This window comes from Strix aluco, chromosome 3, assembly GCF_031877795.1.
Source record: "Strix aluco isolate bStrAlu1 chromosome 3, bStrAlu1.hap1, whole genome shotgun sequence".
Taxonomy (NCBI): domain Eukaryota; kingdom Metazoa; phylum Chordata; class Aves; order Strigiformes; family Strigidae; genus Strix; species Strix aluco.
In genome coordinates this window covers 132,502,223-132,520,024 of record NC_133933.1, presented here as the reverse complement: position 1 = coordinate 132,520,024, position 17,802 = coordinate 132,502,223, and the positions used below count along the sequence as shown (strand labels likewise).

Sequence of the window (17,802 nt, the reverse complement as noted above, 5' to 3'; positions counted from 1 at the left end):
CTATCAATAAAAACAGAATTTTTAATTTGTAAAACATTCTTGCAAAAAGCGTGCTATCCTTACGAAAACAGAGAGGATTCTCTGCTTGCCACACCCTAAATAAATACGTCCCACACACCTACTTGGATGCTATGACCTCTGAAAACCTGCAGTACTGTCAGGACCTCCACGTGAAACAGAACTTAATAGCAAAGTTTAAAACCAGCTCAATGAAATACACGGAACGGAGGGTGGATCCAAGTCCTCTCACCAGATACAGACTGTCCAGGCTGCGAACCAAATGAATTTGGCTACCGGTAAATATTCCCTTTATCAGCCACCGCAGTGGTATCCCTGCAGCACGCAACAGCCCCGCCAGCTGCCCTGGCCTGTGGCTCCCAGGGTGACATTTGTGGTGAGGGACACTGCAAGGGTCCTGCCCTTTTCTCCAGAGGAACACGGCTCACGCCAGGACCAGGGACGGGCCCTTCGCTTAGGACCGACGCTGTGGCCTTTCTCCAGCAGCAAAACGCTGCGAGGGTTCCCGTGGAATTCACCCGGCTTTGCTGTGAAAGAAATGAACAAGCCGGGATCCAATTCCCAGAGAGACGCCTGATTTAGGATTAACTTCATCCACTCCTCTTAATGAAATAGCAAACTTGGTGTTTTTGCCCAACCATGAACCCATGAAACCACAGGATCAATTTCCACCAGACAAAGCCCTGGAAACTAAAGAGAACGGAGGTTCTGTTGTGTGTGTCACCTTGTGAGAGACGACGTGTAAAAACAGGCCTGTGAGAAAAATGGACTGAGAACAACAGCCTGAGCAAGAGATGGAGGATAGCGGGGGGAGTGGAGGCTTCCGAGCTGAGGAATGTCTCAAGCACTCGCAAGGAATGAAACTCCAGTGCCGGGGTGGGTGGTGGGGAGGTCGAAGCTGATGAGGCTGCCCCAGTGACACAGGAGGCAGCTGGAGGGGGGAGCCCTGTGGGGACAGGACGGTTCTGCTCTGGGGTACCTGGTCAAGTCTCAAGGGGCATCTGTCCGGTGAACGACCTTTGCTTCGTGATCCACGGAAGGTGTATTAAAGTGAACACCCTGGATATGCTAACGAAGACTAACAAGATCATGCTAATTACATCATCCCATGAAACACCTGACCCCTCCCCATCCACGGGATACGTAGGTGTGTGGGTCGACCTAGGGGACGGACCCAAGGAGAGGGGGTATAAATTGAGGGGGGGCAAGGAGAGGGGGGGTCGGAGAGTGAAGTGAAGAAGGCAGATGCCTCCTGGAACCCTCGCTGGCGGGATGGAGGAGCCCAGAGCAGTGATCTCTATTCCTCTGCTCCCTCCATCTCCCTCCTTTCCTTTTTCCCCTTTTCCTTCACTGCCGTTAAGCAACACAAGGCACACTGTATTGCTTGCCACAACTCGTTATATACTCAGCCAGTTATCATGTATCCAATTAGTACATTGTGGGAAGTAATAAATGTCTGGACTTTGAGGCTTGTCTCACCGCTGTCCACTCCGTTGGGGATTTACCAATCTGAGTCACTTGTCTCCCTCCTCTGAGCAGGACCTGACACACCTCCACGCTGTCCCCTGTCCCCCGTAACCCTCAAGAACAGGGCGGTCACCTCTCACCCTCCAGCAGAGCCCCACGCGCGGTGACATCCCGGGTTTCAGCGCTGGGAGGGCCGGGGAAGTTGGCTGAGCAAAGCTCGTTGCTAAGGCCATGACCTCCCCCGTGTTCTCAGCCCGGTGACCCCCGTCCTCGGCATGGCAGCTGGCCTGTTGCACGTGCACACACCGCGGCCTCGGGCTCACTGCAACCCCCAGACTGTCAGAGTGACAGAAACAGGGCTTGAAATAACCCAAATGCTCCAGAGGGCTAAAACATCAGAGGTGAATGTGAGGAAAACTGGCTGACAGTCAAGGACAAGCATAGAAGCTAAGGGTCAGGATGCAGGATAAGAAATTCCTTAGTAGTTATTTCTATGCGTCTGTTTTCACGTTTCTTAGTTACTCGCACAGAAACCTGAAATCCTCTCCGTAGCCTGGAAGGATGGGAAAACCTTGAAGCAAAAAGAAATGCAGAATAAAAGACTCGCAGACTCGGGAGCTGAGCCAAACACGGGTCTGACTGGAGATGTGGGGAAACACCCAAGATTTTAGGGAGTGAGGTAGAGTTCGCTCAACCACCACACACCCATGGATCGCCAGAATCCCGACACCGGCAGAACCCTCAGAGGGGACTGTCTCAAAATCTCCTGGTAAAGAGTGGGGGAAGTTAAGATGTGAAGTCTGAAGGACACCCCCCTCCAAAGAAAAGACCACTACACTGGTTAAAGCATTAGAAGTCGTGAGGGCAAACACTCGGGCGTTTGTGCAGCTCCGCAGCAGGGGGGTGAAGCCAGAGACCTTTTTCAGGTTTCAGGATGAAGGAGATGTAGCGTTTACTGACAGCAGGCTGCAGATGCAGCAACAGGAACGTCTGCAGAGGCACTGAGGGATTCGAAACCAGCTGAATGTCTTACCTCTGACCATAGTAGCTCTCAAAAAAATGTTCCTTCCACAGCTCCACCTTCTTTTCCTTTTCTATTTCTTGCCGTATCCTCAGCTGCATTTCTGGTGTAAACTCACCTGTAAAATGCAATAAAGGGTATCTTCAGAAAAAGCCACAGAGAAAAGGAATGGGGATCGTGAGGGGAGCCCTCAGGAGCATCTCCTGAGCTGCCTGCTCCTCGCCCCTCACTCCCCGTCAGCGCCCGCTCTGGCTGCCAGGGGATGTTCATGTGAAACGGCACTTAAACGCACCCAACCACCACACAAACGTGTGCGTAGTGCCAGGGCCTCAACAATGGGCCCCGAAACAAAGCTGACCTCTAGATGAACCTCACAACAAAACGCTATCCATTAGTATTATTTAGTTATTATTGTTATCCATTATTATTATTAATATCTGCGAAGTAGTAAAATCTGCACTACCATTAGCATTAATTATTAGTATCTGATCATTAACGAAATACGTATGCTCACTAGTGAAAGATGTAGCTTAGACAAAACATAATCAGCAGTGAGGATGAAATGCTGAGAGAATGTATCCAACTGCCCTTGCTCAGCCTCCTTCAAGGTCGAGACCCCAAGTGTTTGGCCTTGTTAGAAACTCCCTTGGTTCTCCCCCCCGAGCCCCGGCCGGGCTTTGGGTGGAATCCAACAGGAGGATGAAACCAGATGTTTCCGCTCAAACCAAAGGTGCCAGCTATCCTGCCTTGCTGAGGTTTGGTGCAGAAGGCCGGACCCGCTTGCTCCGACTTTGGACGCCTCAGCTACGGGTGGACGCCTCGCGTGGGACTTCCCCCTTGCAGGGAGAGGGACTCCAAATCCTCACTGACCCGGGGCTGCCAGCGTCTGAGGGTCTGGATACATGAGGGATCTTTCTTAATCACTGTTCTCCCCGTCGTGTAGCAATGATTGGGTGCATTGCCTTGCTTAACTGTATGTAGTAATAATTAAGTGTACTGTTCTGTATTTGTCTTACTGCTTATTTTCTGTAGTACTTGGTTATATCCTTTAGTTATTAACAGTAAAACCAGCCTGCTCTTTTCACTCTGGTGAGTTTAACTCACAGCCATCTTCTGAAGGGTCTGAGGTGTTCCCTACGTGGATGGCGAAGCAACACGGCACCTCGAAACGCCGGCCGTGGCTGGCTGGGGTGCAACAAAGGGCATCAAAGACACCTTGCCCAGCACAAATGGCACAAAATATTTCTGGCAACGGTGCCGTTGTGTCGCAGGCGGGTGGGAAACAACCCCCACCCTCTCGCACCTTGGCAGCGCACGTTCCACGCGTGCCCATGTCGCTGTTGGGATGAAACGTTTCCTAAAGCTGAGGCTGAGCCCTCCCCAGCACAGCTTTGAACCATTAAGGTTTGTAAGACTATGTCAGTATTTTAAGAGTTCATCATTAGGCAACATAAAGCTTGGCTTTGTGACACAACTGCAGCCACCGGACCTTGAGCCTCAAGGCTTCACTGGTTCTCACAGTCTATCTAGTTCACACCCCATTTTGTTTGTGGTCTTCAGCACTGGAGGAAAGTCCCTAGAATCAGATCTTTCCTGATGCTGCAGTTAGCAAACCCAGGGGATTCTTTAAAGAGATTAACAAAAATTGGATACTTCCATCACCGCGCACTTTGATTCTCAACAATTTTCTCCTGTCAAATAAGGGGATCGTAAGAAAAATCTTGCTGAGTTTGTTCTCCACGCAGTTATCACAATATATCCAAAGGAAACTAAGAGTGTGTCCCTTTTTGATACACTCTTATTAAATCAGGACAGGCATCTTTTTATTGCAGCAAGTACAGAGGGCCCAAACCAGAATCTCATCGACTTTCTTTTCTATTTTTGTATAAACTTGGTCAGGTCCCTTATAAATAGAGAGTCTGTTGCATCAGGAACAGCGCAACATCTGCCTTCGCTCGCAGCCCTTTAGCACCAGGGGACAATGTTCATCCGTTTGAAACAGGCTCTGCTGTGGTGGCGAGTTCCTGGATTGTCAGCGCCGTGGCTACGCCACCTTTGTCTCCCAGCTGAAACATTTCAGCTAAAAGCATCGCTCTGCCTCAGCCCCGGCGACGCACAGTGAAAACCCTCCCCCAGGGCTGGAAGGGACCTCGGGAGGTCCCCAGCCCACCCCCCAGCACGGAGCAGAGGCAGCTCGGCCTCCACCAGGTCGCTCGGGCTCTGGCCAGGCCGGTCTTGGAAACCTCCAAGCTCAGAGATGACAGAACCTCTCTGGGCCCCCCCACTGCTGGACTCTCCTTGTGGGGCAAAACTTTTCCTTCTATCCTGGCTGACTCGTGCCCGTTTTCTCTCGTCCTCCTGCCCTGCACCACTGGGACAAGCCTGGCTGTGGGTACAAGGGGGCTGCCGTGAGGTCACCCCTCCCCAGCCCAGAATCCCAGAATCATCTGGGTTGGAAAAGCCCCTGAAGCTCCTCCAGTCCAACCATGAACCTCACCCTGACCGTTCCCAACTCCACCAGATCCCTCAGCGCTGGGTCAACCCGACTCTTCAACCCCTCCAGGGATGGGGACTCCCCCCCTGCCCTGGGCAGCCCATTCCAACGCCCAACAACCCCTTCTGCAAAGAAATCCTTCCTAAGAGCCAGTCTGACCCTGCCCTGGCGCAGCTTGAGGCCATTCCCTCTTGGCCTGCCGCTGGGTCCTTGGCTCAAGAGACTCATCCCCCCTCTCTGCACCCTCCTTTCAGGCAGTTGCAGAGGGCCATGAGGTCTCCCCTCAGCCTCCTCTTCTCCAGACTAAACCCCCCCAGTTCCCTCAGCCGCTCCCCATCAGACCTGTGCTCCAGACCCTGCACCAGCTCCGTTGCCCTTCTCTGGACACGCTCGAGTCAGTCAATGGCCTTTTTGGAGTGAGGGGCCCCGTATCACTGCCAGGGGCTGCTCCCTCCCAGGGGCAGGATCAGGCCTGTCTTGGTCCCACCCTGCCCTTGCACACACTGACAAGTTCCCCTCAGTTTTGGGTCCACAAACACCCCCCGGTCACTGATAAAGGCCAATAGCACCGGTGCCTGGACAGGCCCCCGTAGTCTCCGCTTGACACCAGCCTCCAGGCCCAAACCGCGACCCTGAACTTGACCACCTCACCCACTGCCCACCACCTGCCTGCCCCCACATCTAGACCCTCGTGTCCCAGCATGGACACAAGTGGGGAGACAGTTAGCCCCTGCCCTGCCCTTGTTCACAAATTCAGTAATTTTTAAGGCAGTTAAGCTATTCAGGCATGATCTACCCTTGGTAAAATCACATTATTTCCAATCACACGCCCAGAGATGTGCCCCACGCGGCCTCACTCCACACTGTTCCCAGTGACGACCCAGGCTGCCCAGGCCTGCACATGTCAAATAATCCTGTGGGTGACCCCAAACAGCATCGTTAGGAATCATCAGGACCTTGAAGAGCAGCTGAAGGAAGCCCCACAGGACTGCTCTGCCCCACAGCAGCCTCACACTGCAGTACCTGAGCAGGGACAGAGTCAGGGCTCAGCAAGAACATCGGGAGATCTCCAGGCTTCACCCTCACTGCCAGAAGTGTTATCGCTGCGGCATGTTCTGCAGCAGCTTTGCTCCAGTGAGAAAGTCTTTGCATAAACGTAGCTGCACCCTCCAGGTGTGCAGGCACAAGGGGACAAAAGGTCTGAGAAGCACTAAAGGGAAAATGCTAAATGATGGTGGCTAAAACTGGGGGTGGTTTTAACAATTAAACAGGTCAGACAGCTGAGGTCTGCGCCCTCCTGTTCACTGGCACAGATACCCCAGAACCTACAACATATAAAGGGCTATTCATCAGAATTGGATCCATTTTCTGGGGAAAAGCCTCTTAAGAGTCAATTCTCTGGGCATGAGTACATGATATTGCCACCTGGAAGGGAGTCGTGACTGGTGCTACCGTCTTAAGGGGACAGGCCGCAGGGTTCAGTTCTGCAGAGGAACCGTCCCTGCCCACGGGAGCCAGCGCACGTTGAAGGATGCGCTTTGATCACATCACAGTTAAAGCACCTCCAAGCTCCAGATGCAAATGACCGTGGAAGGTGCAGGACTCCAGCAGATTAGTAAACAGCTGACTTTGTGTTAGATAAAAAACCTGATGGCTCGAAGGACTGACCGTACCAACCGTGGCCAGCGACTTCGCTACGACAAAGTGTGTTACTCTGGAATATAATTTACCTCCTCTACTGGGCTTAGCCGTGGGCTACATTTGGCTACCACAACTTGAGAATAACGCAGCTCTACTGTCATTTCAACAGGATTTTAAAACACATTTTTCCTTCTTTTCTCACCTCTTCCAAAGACTTGCTCATGTATCCACATGTTGAGTTCAAAAGCCCCATGACCTTGGCAGGACACAGTTCTAGGCTCGCATTTGCTCTCATCGGCTCTAGGGACTACACCCATAGTAGTGTAGTGGTGACTTACACCTTGGAAGCCATTCCAGTGCTTCAGCTTCTCCAGAAAATCTCTCTTACCCACTCCCCAAACATTCACAACCGAAAGCCTTTCTAGTGTTTTGCCTCGGTGCCTGGGGAAGTTTTACCTTCTGACAACCTCTCCTTCCAGCCTTGGGCAGCTGAGGTGAAGAACTCGTTGTTGAGCGCGGAGCCACTCAGCTTCATCAAACCATCCGCCCCCACCTGGAACACAAGACACGGCAAAGAGCGTTAACGAGCGGGAGAGGCAAAGGCCACGCGGGATCTGAAAACAGAGCGAGAGTCCCAACATCGCCACGAATCTCTCTGGAATCTGCCTTTAACTCACTCGGAAGAAAACAAACAGCCGCCTTAAGGCTGTGCTTAGCCAAGCCTGGGATCTGGGAGGCTGTGGTAAACCTTCCTCACGCCCGCTTTAGGCCAATCCTCTACAGTCCTGCTGCTGCACAAATGTACGTGAGCAGCAGTAGAGGTGGGAAGGAGAAGCAGAAGGAAAGAGAACAGCGCAGCCTCGGAAAGCTGCTTCAGGTGCCCCTTCCCCTGCAAAATGAACACACGGTATCACCCACACTACCATCCACAGCAGCAGCCCTGCTGCCTCTGGTGAACAGAGTGTCTGAGGAAAAGCAAAGACATAAAAGGTATCGTGTAAAAGTAACTTTGAGATGTATATAACCATAGTCAGGGATGCTTCAGGAAAAACAGGGGCAAATGAAGCTCAAAACCCATTCTACCATTGAAATACAGCTAAGGAAGAGGGCAGGCACACTGCAGAGCGGGACGTAAAGGAGAACACGTGGGGCTAACGTGGAACATAGCACGGTGGGAAACGGAACCAGGGTAAGCAAACACGTAGGAGGTTGGGGCTTTTGCTCTCTATCCCGCAGCAGTAAAGGTGGAATTTCTCTACCCAAAACACCAAAATACACGTATTGTTCAGTAAGTCGCAAAACCCTGCCCTGAGCAAAACTGCTGCGCTTCTGTTTCTTGTGTAAATAATAAATCAGAACAAACAAGCCAAATCTGACTGCGAAACGTAGGATACGGCTGGTGACAGCGGGAGAGCTGGGCAGCAACGCCCAGGAGCGCAGGATCTGGGCAACACAGCTTCTCCTGAGGCAGCATTTGTGGTGCAGGTGGTTGAAGTGATGGAAGTGACCTCATCGAAGGTTTTGTAGGTGAGATTTAGAGATTTTTAGTTACGCAGTAACTGGGTTAGTTAGTAGTAGTCCAATGCCTTCACCTCTTCTCCCGTTCCCTACGACAAACCCTGGCATTTTATAGAGTGTGTGGGGTGGGCTGCTCTAGGAGATCTACTATGGTGAAATGTAGAATCTGTCCTCTCAGGAGCCAAGCAATATTATTTAGTTAGCCAAAATTTGGTCTCAGCCAAATTCTAATGCAATTTAAGGACAATTAAACTTAAAAGTCAGGACAGAGATGTCTTCCCATCTGCTGTGAGGCTCTTGCCAGTGAACTCCAGCTGCAAGCTCCATCACATCATATTTTGACACATACCTAATTATGACAAAGGCCACAGGACTTATAAAACAATTCCTGCAAATATTTATTGGATCAGCCTTGGACTAACAAGTCCCCAATGAATGCTGATTGGAGATTAGCATTTATGAGCCAGCATAAAATGTTAGAACCCCTCCTAACTCCAAATGAACACTATCAGCTCAGCAAAGCAGAGCACGGGGCAGCTGCCAGAGCCATGGGCTTTGTGAACACCTGGTGAGAATCAGGAGAGCAGCACAGCTCTGAAGATGGATTTCACTTCACTAAACATGGGTGTTTGTGCTAGAAGTGTCTGTGTCTAAGCTGCTGTCCCTTCACGGCTCACGGTGATCAGGTCGAGCCAGTGCAGGAAGGGGAGAACGTGGTTCATCACGTCCTGAAGTGGAGACCTGTATTGGGTCACAGGCTCTCGATTCTACCAACTGGATTTCCACTCTCTGTAGGAGGAGCTCAGAGTACCCAGAGACTCCTGGGAGGCAGCTGAGGTGTGTAAACACCTCACCTCAACACCACGCAGAAAAGTGTCTTAAAGGGACTTGTGGGTCTGAGCCAGGACATGCACAAGATTTCACAGAATCACCTTGATCTTGAAGCTCCTCCAGTCCAACCATGAACCTCACCCTGACCGTTCCCAACTCCACCAGATCCCTCAGCGCTGGGTCAACCCGACTCTTCAACCCCTCCAGGGATGGGGACTCCCCCCCTGCCCTGGGCAGCCCATTCCAACGCCCAACAACCCCTTCTGCAAAGAAATCCTTCCTAAGAGCCAGTCTGACCCTGCCCTGGCGCAGCTTGAGGCCATTCCCTCTTGGCCTGCCGCTGGTTCCTTGGCTCAAGAGACTCATCCCCCCTCTCTGCACCCTCCTTTCAGGGAGTTGGAGAGGGCCAGGAGGTCTCCCCTCAGCCTCCTCTTCTCCACACTAAACCCCCCCAGTTCCCTCAGCCGCTCCCCATCACACCTGTGCTCCAGACCCTGCACCAGCTCCGTTGCCCTTCTCTGGACACGCTCGAGTCAGTCAATGGCCTTTTTGGAGTGAGGGGCCCAAAACTGAACCCACTCATCGAGGGGCGGCCTCACCAGTGCTGAGCCCAGGGGTCAGATCCCTTCCCTGTCCCTGCTGGCCACGCTAGTGCTGATACAAGCCAGGATGCCACTGGCCTTCTTGGCCAAGGGTCATGAGACCCTCCCCTCGAGCAGATGAAGCAGACAAAGGACAGTACTGGGCTCTCTAGTCTGAATTCCACCTGGAGATGCTCCCTGCTGCCCGCCAAGCCCCCTGCTTCCCCCCCCTGCAGCAGCCACCACCTACCTGCCTGTCCACCTCCGGCAGCAGCAGCAGCAGGCGCTGCTGGCACTCTGGGGGCAGCACCGAGAACGTGTGCTTGTTGATCAGCGCCCGCAGGTTTGTGTTCACCAGGATGGAGTCGGGAGTTTCCACATCGATTTCAGCACACTTGGTTCTCTTCAGCTGCCCTGCAACGAACCACAAAGACCTACGTAACAACTCACCTAAGAGAGGATTAAAGGCTCCTTTGGAGTTCACGCTACCGGAGGTTTTCAAAATGCCATCTCAGTGATCCATTTCACGACTTTTGCACATACAGTTAAAAACAAAATGTGGGAAGTCCTTTCCAGCACAGAAAATTTCCATACCTGATATATTGCAGCCTGCATCAGTTCACCTAATTTTTGTAGGGATCCTGACTAGCTGGGGATGGGCAAGGAGTCTTTTCCAGGAGGGTTTCTAGAACTGCTCTTAGCCACATCAATTTTCTGTTTTAAGCCTCCAGTTAAGGGCACTTTGTTCCTCGGGATTTCTTCTTGGACTTTCCTACTTTGTTCTCAGCAAACGCATTTCAGAAAAATTCATCAGCTCGTCGTGCTTGCGTAGAAACCCCAACACTAGACAAAGCCTACAAGCGAGTTACTACACACTTTCCTCTTTCCTTTGCTGTGTTCGAAAGCCCAGCATTAACTCTTACGCTACAGCCAGTGTCATGTATGTGCTGCAAATCCAGAGGAGAAGGAAGGAAGCATGTGCACGGGGCACTCTGTTTCCTTTGGACGCATCCACCGGCTCTTACTGGGAAAACACCACGTGTTTTGAAGCTGAGATTAAAAGTGCATTATTAGCAAAATGGGTAACACTGAGACAGACCCCGCTCCCCTGGCTTCAGGGGTGGCAGGGACTATTTTTAAGGTAACAGTGCCTAACAACATAAATGCCAGGGAGGCTTGTTTCCTGAAGGGAAGTTTGCTCTATTAGAAGTCACGCAGGTGTTTCAAATGCAAATTTGAATTTAAATTTAAATGCAGGTTTATAAGCTACTTAAATTGCAGAATTTCCTAATTACAGGGGACAAATGAAACGTGCCCTGAAAAGCGCCTATTTTCACCAGTGGGAGAGAAAATCAAGGATGATCAGCATAGAGAGAGACACCTCAGAATATCCTTAAGTTCACCGAGGTCAATGCCACCCTTGGTACATGTAAAAGAAACCACGAAAGGTCAGGGGGGCTGAGAAAAGCCTCGCCTCAGGGAACGGAAGGGCTGAAGTCTAAAGATCTGGGAAGGGATTTCTTTTTTCTTTTTGGTGTTATCAAAGTGTTTTAAGTATCTTACAGAGCCTGCTAAATAATGCAAGTCCTTTTTTGTTTCTCAAATAGCAAGCTGCAAAGTCACAGGTAAAACCCCTGATGATAAGAAATGAGAAAAGGCTTATTTGCATATGTAAGGTTTAGGTTATTTATCCTAATTCACACAGCACACTAGCAGTGCCTTCCAGAGTAGTCCAGAAGTCACTTTAGCAACGGAGTTAATTCCACATTTTACTCAATTTTTGCTGTTTAGGCTTTTGTTCTGTCATCAGAGCAACCAAATCTCTGTAAGCAGAAAAATAAGTATCTTACTTGCATGGAGCCTGTCAGATCTCTGGAACGGTTTCTTCCCCAACCCTGGCAAGGAGTTATCGAGCTTAACAGAGGGAGAGGAACTGGAGGTGGAGTTCTGAGGGCTGCTCGACTGTCCATCTGACTGCTTTCCTTCCCAAGCTGCACAGGAAATTGAAACGTTTAAACACAGGGATGTACAAAGAAATATTACATGAGACATCTGTTTGGACTGAAGTAAAGATTCTTTGACGAGTGTACCTAATCAGAGCAGCTCTGGGCCAAGCACTTCTCGGATACTTACAGTCCTTTGTTCTTGCAGCACTTACTGAGAGTAGAAGACCCCTCTGTGGCTCTCCCAGAGCCATTTCATTTATGGCTGGAGGGCATTTCCCAGCGAGTCCCATCTTATTTCCCATCTACAGCCAATCCAGTAACGATCTTGTTAACAACTCCTCTCAAGGCAGTTTTAGCTGCGTTACTGTCAGGAAGAATCTCTTCATACTTTGTGTGTACTTTCTAAATTTTAACCTACTACTACTGTAGCTTTTGTTCTTTTAGACCACCCTCAGTAATTCCTCCTCCTCTTTCAAATACTCAGGAGATATTTTCATGTCCTCCTCCGAAGTCACTACTTAGCCATACTAGACAGATTTCACCACTATGATTTCTCCTTACAAACCACTGCCACCCACATTCTCTTTTGTACAGCAGTAGTTTTTCTGCCGGTGAGAAGAGCTTCTTCCCCAGATTCTCCCTGCCCTCCTTTCCCTCCTCTTCCAAATGAGCTGAATTAAGAACAAGAGCTGGTCTTCCCACCACTCTCTAGGTTTATGGGCACTAGCAGGACTCACTCAAGTATGGAAAGGCACCCAAGTCCCACACCTCGAAAGAGAAACTCCACAACACACATGATTAAGTCACAAACTAAACGAACGCTGGCTCTGATTAATGACTGGCACTAATCAGTTCCTTCGCCCAGTCCATGCCAGCTTTGTTCCCCATCTGCCTCTCTGCCTGGTTCCTTTCCCCTTCCTTCTCTTCCTCACACCAGCTGTTCCACTCCTGACTAAATACATCCCTGAAACTGTGGGATCTGTGTGTTGCTCTCCATCAGAATTCTGCCCTCTCCGCTGTATGAACTCCTCCATCTCCGTGTACCCCCCTGTCCTGGCTGTCAGCTATTTCTGGGTACTATCACGTGGACAGGAGGGAAAAAAATGGACCCCACGGATGCTGGTGAAAAATGTACAAACGCCACTCACGCTGCAGCAACACCCGAAGGCTTCTACAGCATAAACACACGCTGGAATCGGTCGAGTAAGGCCACAGCAAAAGCTGAGGGACGTGGCTTTCCTGAAGCTATGTGAGATGAGTTTGATCCTTAACTTCTTTCTGTCCCTCACCATCTCCCTCACAAAGGAGAGCTCACACGGCTGGAGAGATAGAGCAACTCCTCAGGAAAGCCAGGCAAGGAAGAGGAGTTGAGAAGGTTGTCTCTACCCTTAGAAACCCATGGGACAACACGAATGGAATCCAGAGGTCCTGGGGGAGCCCACCAGTGTCCTCACAAGGGCCTCTTGCTACCACCTCTGAAGAAGAATGAAGATGGTGGGAGATTCCCCACAACTAAGAAAGGCAAATGTTCAGAAAGGGCCCTAAGGACAACCCAAGAAAATACAGACTGGTCAGCCTCACTTTTCCCTCTGGGAAAATCACGGAGCAACTCCTCTTGGAGCACATTTCTGGTCACACAAAGGAGATACTGGGGACTGGCAGCAGTCAGCGTGGGTTTACCGTGGGTGAATCGTGCCTGACCAGCCTGCTTGCCTTCTGCGATCAAATTACTGGATTTGTGGACAGGGGAGAAGAGGTGGATGCCATTTACCCTGACTTCAGCCAGGCATGTGGCATCGTGCCCCGCAATACCGTACGCGGAGCTGGGACACTGGGACGTGGATGGGTGACAACCAGCTGGGGAAGCAGCAGGCAAGGTGGCCAAGCTTGCAGAGCCTCAGGGCACTGGTCCTGGCTCTCGTTTTTATTTGGGGGGGGGTAGTGGAGGACTTGGTTGAGTTTGGAGGTAACACCAAATCTGTGGGACCCAGCCAGGACAGAGGAAGGGGCCAGTGGGGACCTGACCAGGACAAACACTCCAGGCTTTGGCAATGCCACGGGCTGGGGATGGTGCTGCTGGGGGGGACGTGGGGGCCCTGGCAGACACAACAGCAGCATTGTGGGCTGGGGAGGGAGCGATCACCCCTCTCTGCTCAGTACTCGTTAGACCACACCTCAACTCTGTGTCCCATCCCGGGGCCTCTAAAACAAGGAAGACATCAAAACCCAGGAGCGGGTGCAGCTGAGGACCACCAAGATGCCCAGGGGACGGCAGCACTTGGCCTGTGAGGAGAGGCCGAGGGGCTGCGGCGTCTTCAGGCTGGAGAGGGAAGAAGGTTGAGGGACACCTGGTAGTCACCACCCTGCTCCTACCAGAAGGCCAGAGCCAGGCTTGTCCCAGTGGTGCAGGGCAGGAGGACGAGAGAAAACGGGCACGAGTCAGCCAGGATAGAAGGAAAAGTTTTGCCCCACGAGGAGAGTCCAGCAGTGGGGGGGCCCAGAGAGGTTCTGTCATCTCTGAGCTTGGAGGTTTCCAAGACCGGCCTGGCCAGAGCCCGAGCGACCTGGTGGAGGCCGAGCTGCCTCTGCTCTGCGCTGGGTGGTGGGCTGGGGACCTCCCGAGGTCCCTGCTAACGTCAACGGTCCTCTGACTCCAACATATTTTCAGAGCAGTAGCAGAAAGGCTGGGTAAATTGACACACGATACCTTGCAACCGTAACGTAGCAGCAAAATACAGGAAAGTCGGAGAGAGAAAAAAAAAACAGTAACAAAAAATTAAATAGAGATGCTGGAAGAAAATAGTTCACCCATGACTAAAGCGGGTGTGGCAATAGTTTGGGAAGCGTGAAACCAAAATAAGGAGAGAAACTGCTACACCGTGACCTCCTGGCCACAGGGCCTGGGACGCAGAGCCTGGGAAGGGCCAGACACAGGCCTCCAGCAGCAGGATCCTGGCCGCAGCCAGGAAAGGGAAAAGCCTCACTAGAATCACAAAAAATGAAGACACCAAACAATAAGTCCTCTCAGTAACATGAATTTGGATTACTTACTCCATTAGTCTATTTTAATAATTACTCTACGTTGGCTAGCGATCCATGGAAATATCCTACCTCTTGCAGTCCCTCTTAGGTCTCCTCTGTTCCCACTTCCCGAAGTGAAGACCCAATTCCCCCCGGGGCAGGGAGCTCAGGAGGTGGGATCCTCCGGCAATATCTGCCTGCTGTGCTAATGAACCCGTCAGGTTTAATCCTAGTTAGCAGAGAAAGTGCAGAAGGCTTTTAAACTGCCATTTCGTGCTAAAGACTTTATACACCTGCCACTGCATTTTCTTAATGTCGTCACGGGAAATGTGTGATTTTCCACTGGATTAATTTTGGCTTCCTCCTCAGCCCAGGTGTAACGGGCACAAGCACAGCTTAGGAGTGAATTTCAAACAAGCAAGATGATATTAACCTTTTTCCCCTTAACCTTTTTGAAAGGCTCTGAACTACAAAGCTGCCTGGGAACAACAGGCAACCTCATCAGCTGTTAAATACTTACTCTGCTATTAAATGATGCATGAAGTACAGCTGATAAATAGGCCTGTTCCCTTCAACTGGATATATGGCGCGTAGCCGCAGCCTTGCATATGCCTGAACAGATGTTACAAGAAACATTCCAGCAGCATATAACCATCAAGCCAGGACAGACTGGTCTAGTTTTGGTTTGGATTTGTTCAGAGTTATTTGGAAAGGGAGAATAAACAAACACACTAAAACACAGAAAGAATTTTGTACTGGAGAAGATCAGCATGAGATGAGGAAACATCTCCAGTTGTGCAAAAGGTGGTCAGGGGAAGAAATCAAATAACCTGCACTCTGTGTCCGTGGTGGATAGGACAGGAAACCTTGGGTTTAAACCCAAGGATGCAAGAAAAGATTCTGATTAGAGGCTAAGAAAAACATTTTAAGGATAAAGTTCAGAAAGTAGGAAGGGCACGACTTGCTGGGAGTTTTGGCATCTCTCAGAACAGACTGAAGAAAGCAGCCGATGGGAACATGTCACAGATCCTGCCCCGAGGAAGGACGGGGACTGGCTGAGCTCTCAGGGGTACTCCTAGGCCCAGCTTCTGAAGGCTCTAGGAAATTTCTTAACCTGACCAGTGAATTTCAGCCAAACAGTCACGTAATGACATCAAGAATATGCGAGCGCAAAATGTTTTCCATGCTAATACTGTCTTACTGCCGTTGGATAATCCTCTCTGGCTACTCCTACCCCAGTAAACCGAAGGGTGACAGGGGCATTCCCCTGGCCCCAATGCCTGGCCCAAACTGCCCGTGTTCACATCCCTGCGCCTTCCGGCTCGCCCAGGCGGGGTTGACACTGACTGAGTTCCAGGTGCTATGCCCAGTACTTTGGCAAGGATTAACTCGCGAGCAGAGATGCAGCTTCTCTCCCTCCACGGGCAGTTGTTTCTTGCTCTAAGCACACCCTTGCTGGCTGAGGGACTGTTTGGAAGGGGAAGGAGTTGTGGGACTGGAAGAAAGCAGGCACACCTTCGCTCTCCAAGGTAACCAACCGCTTGGTATTACCTGTGTTACCAGGCTTTACCAACAAGTCATTTTTAAAAGACTGAAAACAACTTAGGATTTGGGAGTGGAGGTTAATATTGTTGTGAACTTGTTTGCTTTCTCTGCCTTTTTTTGGGCAAGCTTCACGTCTGCCAGTCTCAGCCACTCCCTCTGTGCCTGGACACAAGTCTTTCTGCATCTTCCTCGACAGTTACATTTTCATGATCATCATCTTTCTGAGATGAATCAGGACCAGCCAAGTAAATCAAGGGTGAGGGACGGAAAAAGAGGGAAATTATTGAGGGGTGGGGGGGATTCCCATCTCAAAATCACAGAATCATTCAGGTTGGAAAAGCCCCTCGGGATCATCGAGTCCAACCCTCAGCCCGACTCTACAAAGTTCTCCCCTACACCACATCCCCCAACAGCTCATCCAAACGACCCTTAAACACACCCAGGGATGGGGACTCCACCCCTCCCTGGGCAGCCTATTCCACTCTCTCACCACTCTTGCTGGGAAACATTTTCTCCTCATGTCCAGTCTGAACCTCCCCTGTTGCAGTTTAAAGCCGTTCCCTCTTGTTCTGTCACTAATTCCCTGGGAGAAGAGACCAGCACCAACCTCTCTACAATGTCCTTTCAGGGAGCTGTAGAGAGTGATGAGGTCTCCCCTCAGCCTTCTGCTCCTCACACTGAACAGTCCCAGCTCCTTCCATCGCTCCTCACAGGATTTATTCTCCAGGCCCTTCCCCAGCTTCGTTGCCCTCCTCTGCACTCGCTCCAGCCCCTCGATCTCACAGAAGTGTCTGGGTTTGACTGAGCACAGCATTTGACCCGTGATGATTAGCATAGCAGAGGGGGAACAAGGGCATACACAGCTTAAGCAGACAGGACGGTGCCTGCAGTGCAGCCGGCGAAGCAGGATCAGAATCTGCAGGACTGTGAAGCAGAGGAGGAGGAGATCGTTGCTTTTGGAAGAGATCTCAGCCTCAAAAAGCCCTCCTCTCCTCTCACACACAAGGCTGCTGATCCCACCCCTGCCTCTCCCTGCTCCACGCCACAGAGACTAACCCTGTGCACCTAAATTCTCTTTATTTCTTTGGTCCCAACACCCTCCCCTCGCCATTACAGCTGCAGGACTTCATGACAAGGAATGGCTGAGTGATAAAAGAACAGATATGATCACTGTACAGAAACATGAAGTGATGTACAAAAAGAAGAACTCCCCTAACCTCACAGACATACTGCTGGGCCCTGAGATAGAAGATAACAACTGAGGAAGGAGTCTCAATCTCAGCAGTTCTAGGAAAATCCCCACTTCTGGAGGGGTCCAAAACCAGCAAATTGAATGGTAGGGATTGTTAAGAAAAGATGAACAAAATACGGAGTAGCAAAGTGATGCTACACAAATTCAGAATGCATCTTGCACCCTGAATACTGTGTGTGGTTTCCACTCCCTATTGCAAAAAGCACGTGGCTTTCCGTGTGAGGAATGAGGAAATACAGTAGGACTCTTCAGACTGAAAAAGAGACATCTACAGAAGTTGTAAGTGGCAAAATTGTTGAACAAACAATAGTTGTTCATTGCCCGTTTGACAATTAGAAAGAATCAAATAAAAGTATAAAGAGCTGGGCTCAAACCAAACAAAACCGAGCAGCTTTCACAGCGTGGGGTTTGTCACAAAGTCCGCTTTGTGATTTAGGCAAATGCACTGAAGAAAATCCCACCCAGGC

At 50.7% G+C, this 17,802-nt stretch overlaps 1 protein-coding gene across 7 annotated transcripts in view; it reads right to left on the bottom strand.

Moving 5' to 3' along the window:
* Positions 1-17,802, bottom strand: part of ASXL2 (ASXL transcriptional regulator 2) — a 134,339-nt gene that overhangs the window by 12,726 nt on the left and 103,811 nt on the right. For all 7 annotated transcript variants that reach the window (XM_074820415.1, XM_074820410.1, XM_074820411.1 and 4 more), the window contains 4 exons: positions 11,422-11,562; positions 9,822-9,985; positions 7,098-7,194; positions 2,519-2,624 (listed from right to left, as the gene is read on the bottom strand). In XM_074820415.1, coding sequence (XP_074676516.1) covers positions 2,519-2,624; positions 7,098-7,194; positions 9,822-9,985; positions 11,422-11,562 — 508 coding nt within the window. The remainder of the gene's footprint in view (positions 1-2,518; positions 2,625-7,097; positions 7,195-9,821; positions 9,986-11,421; positions 11,563-17,802) is intronic.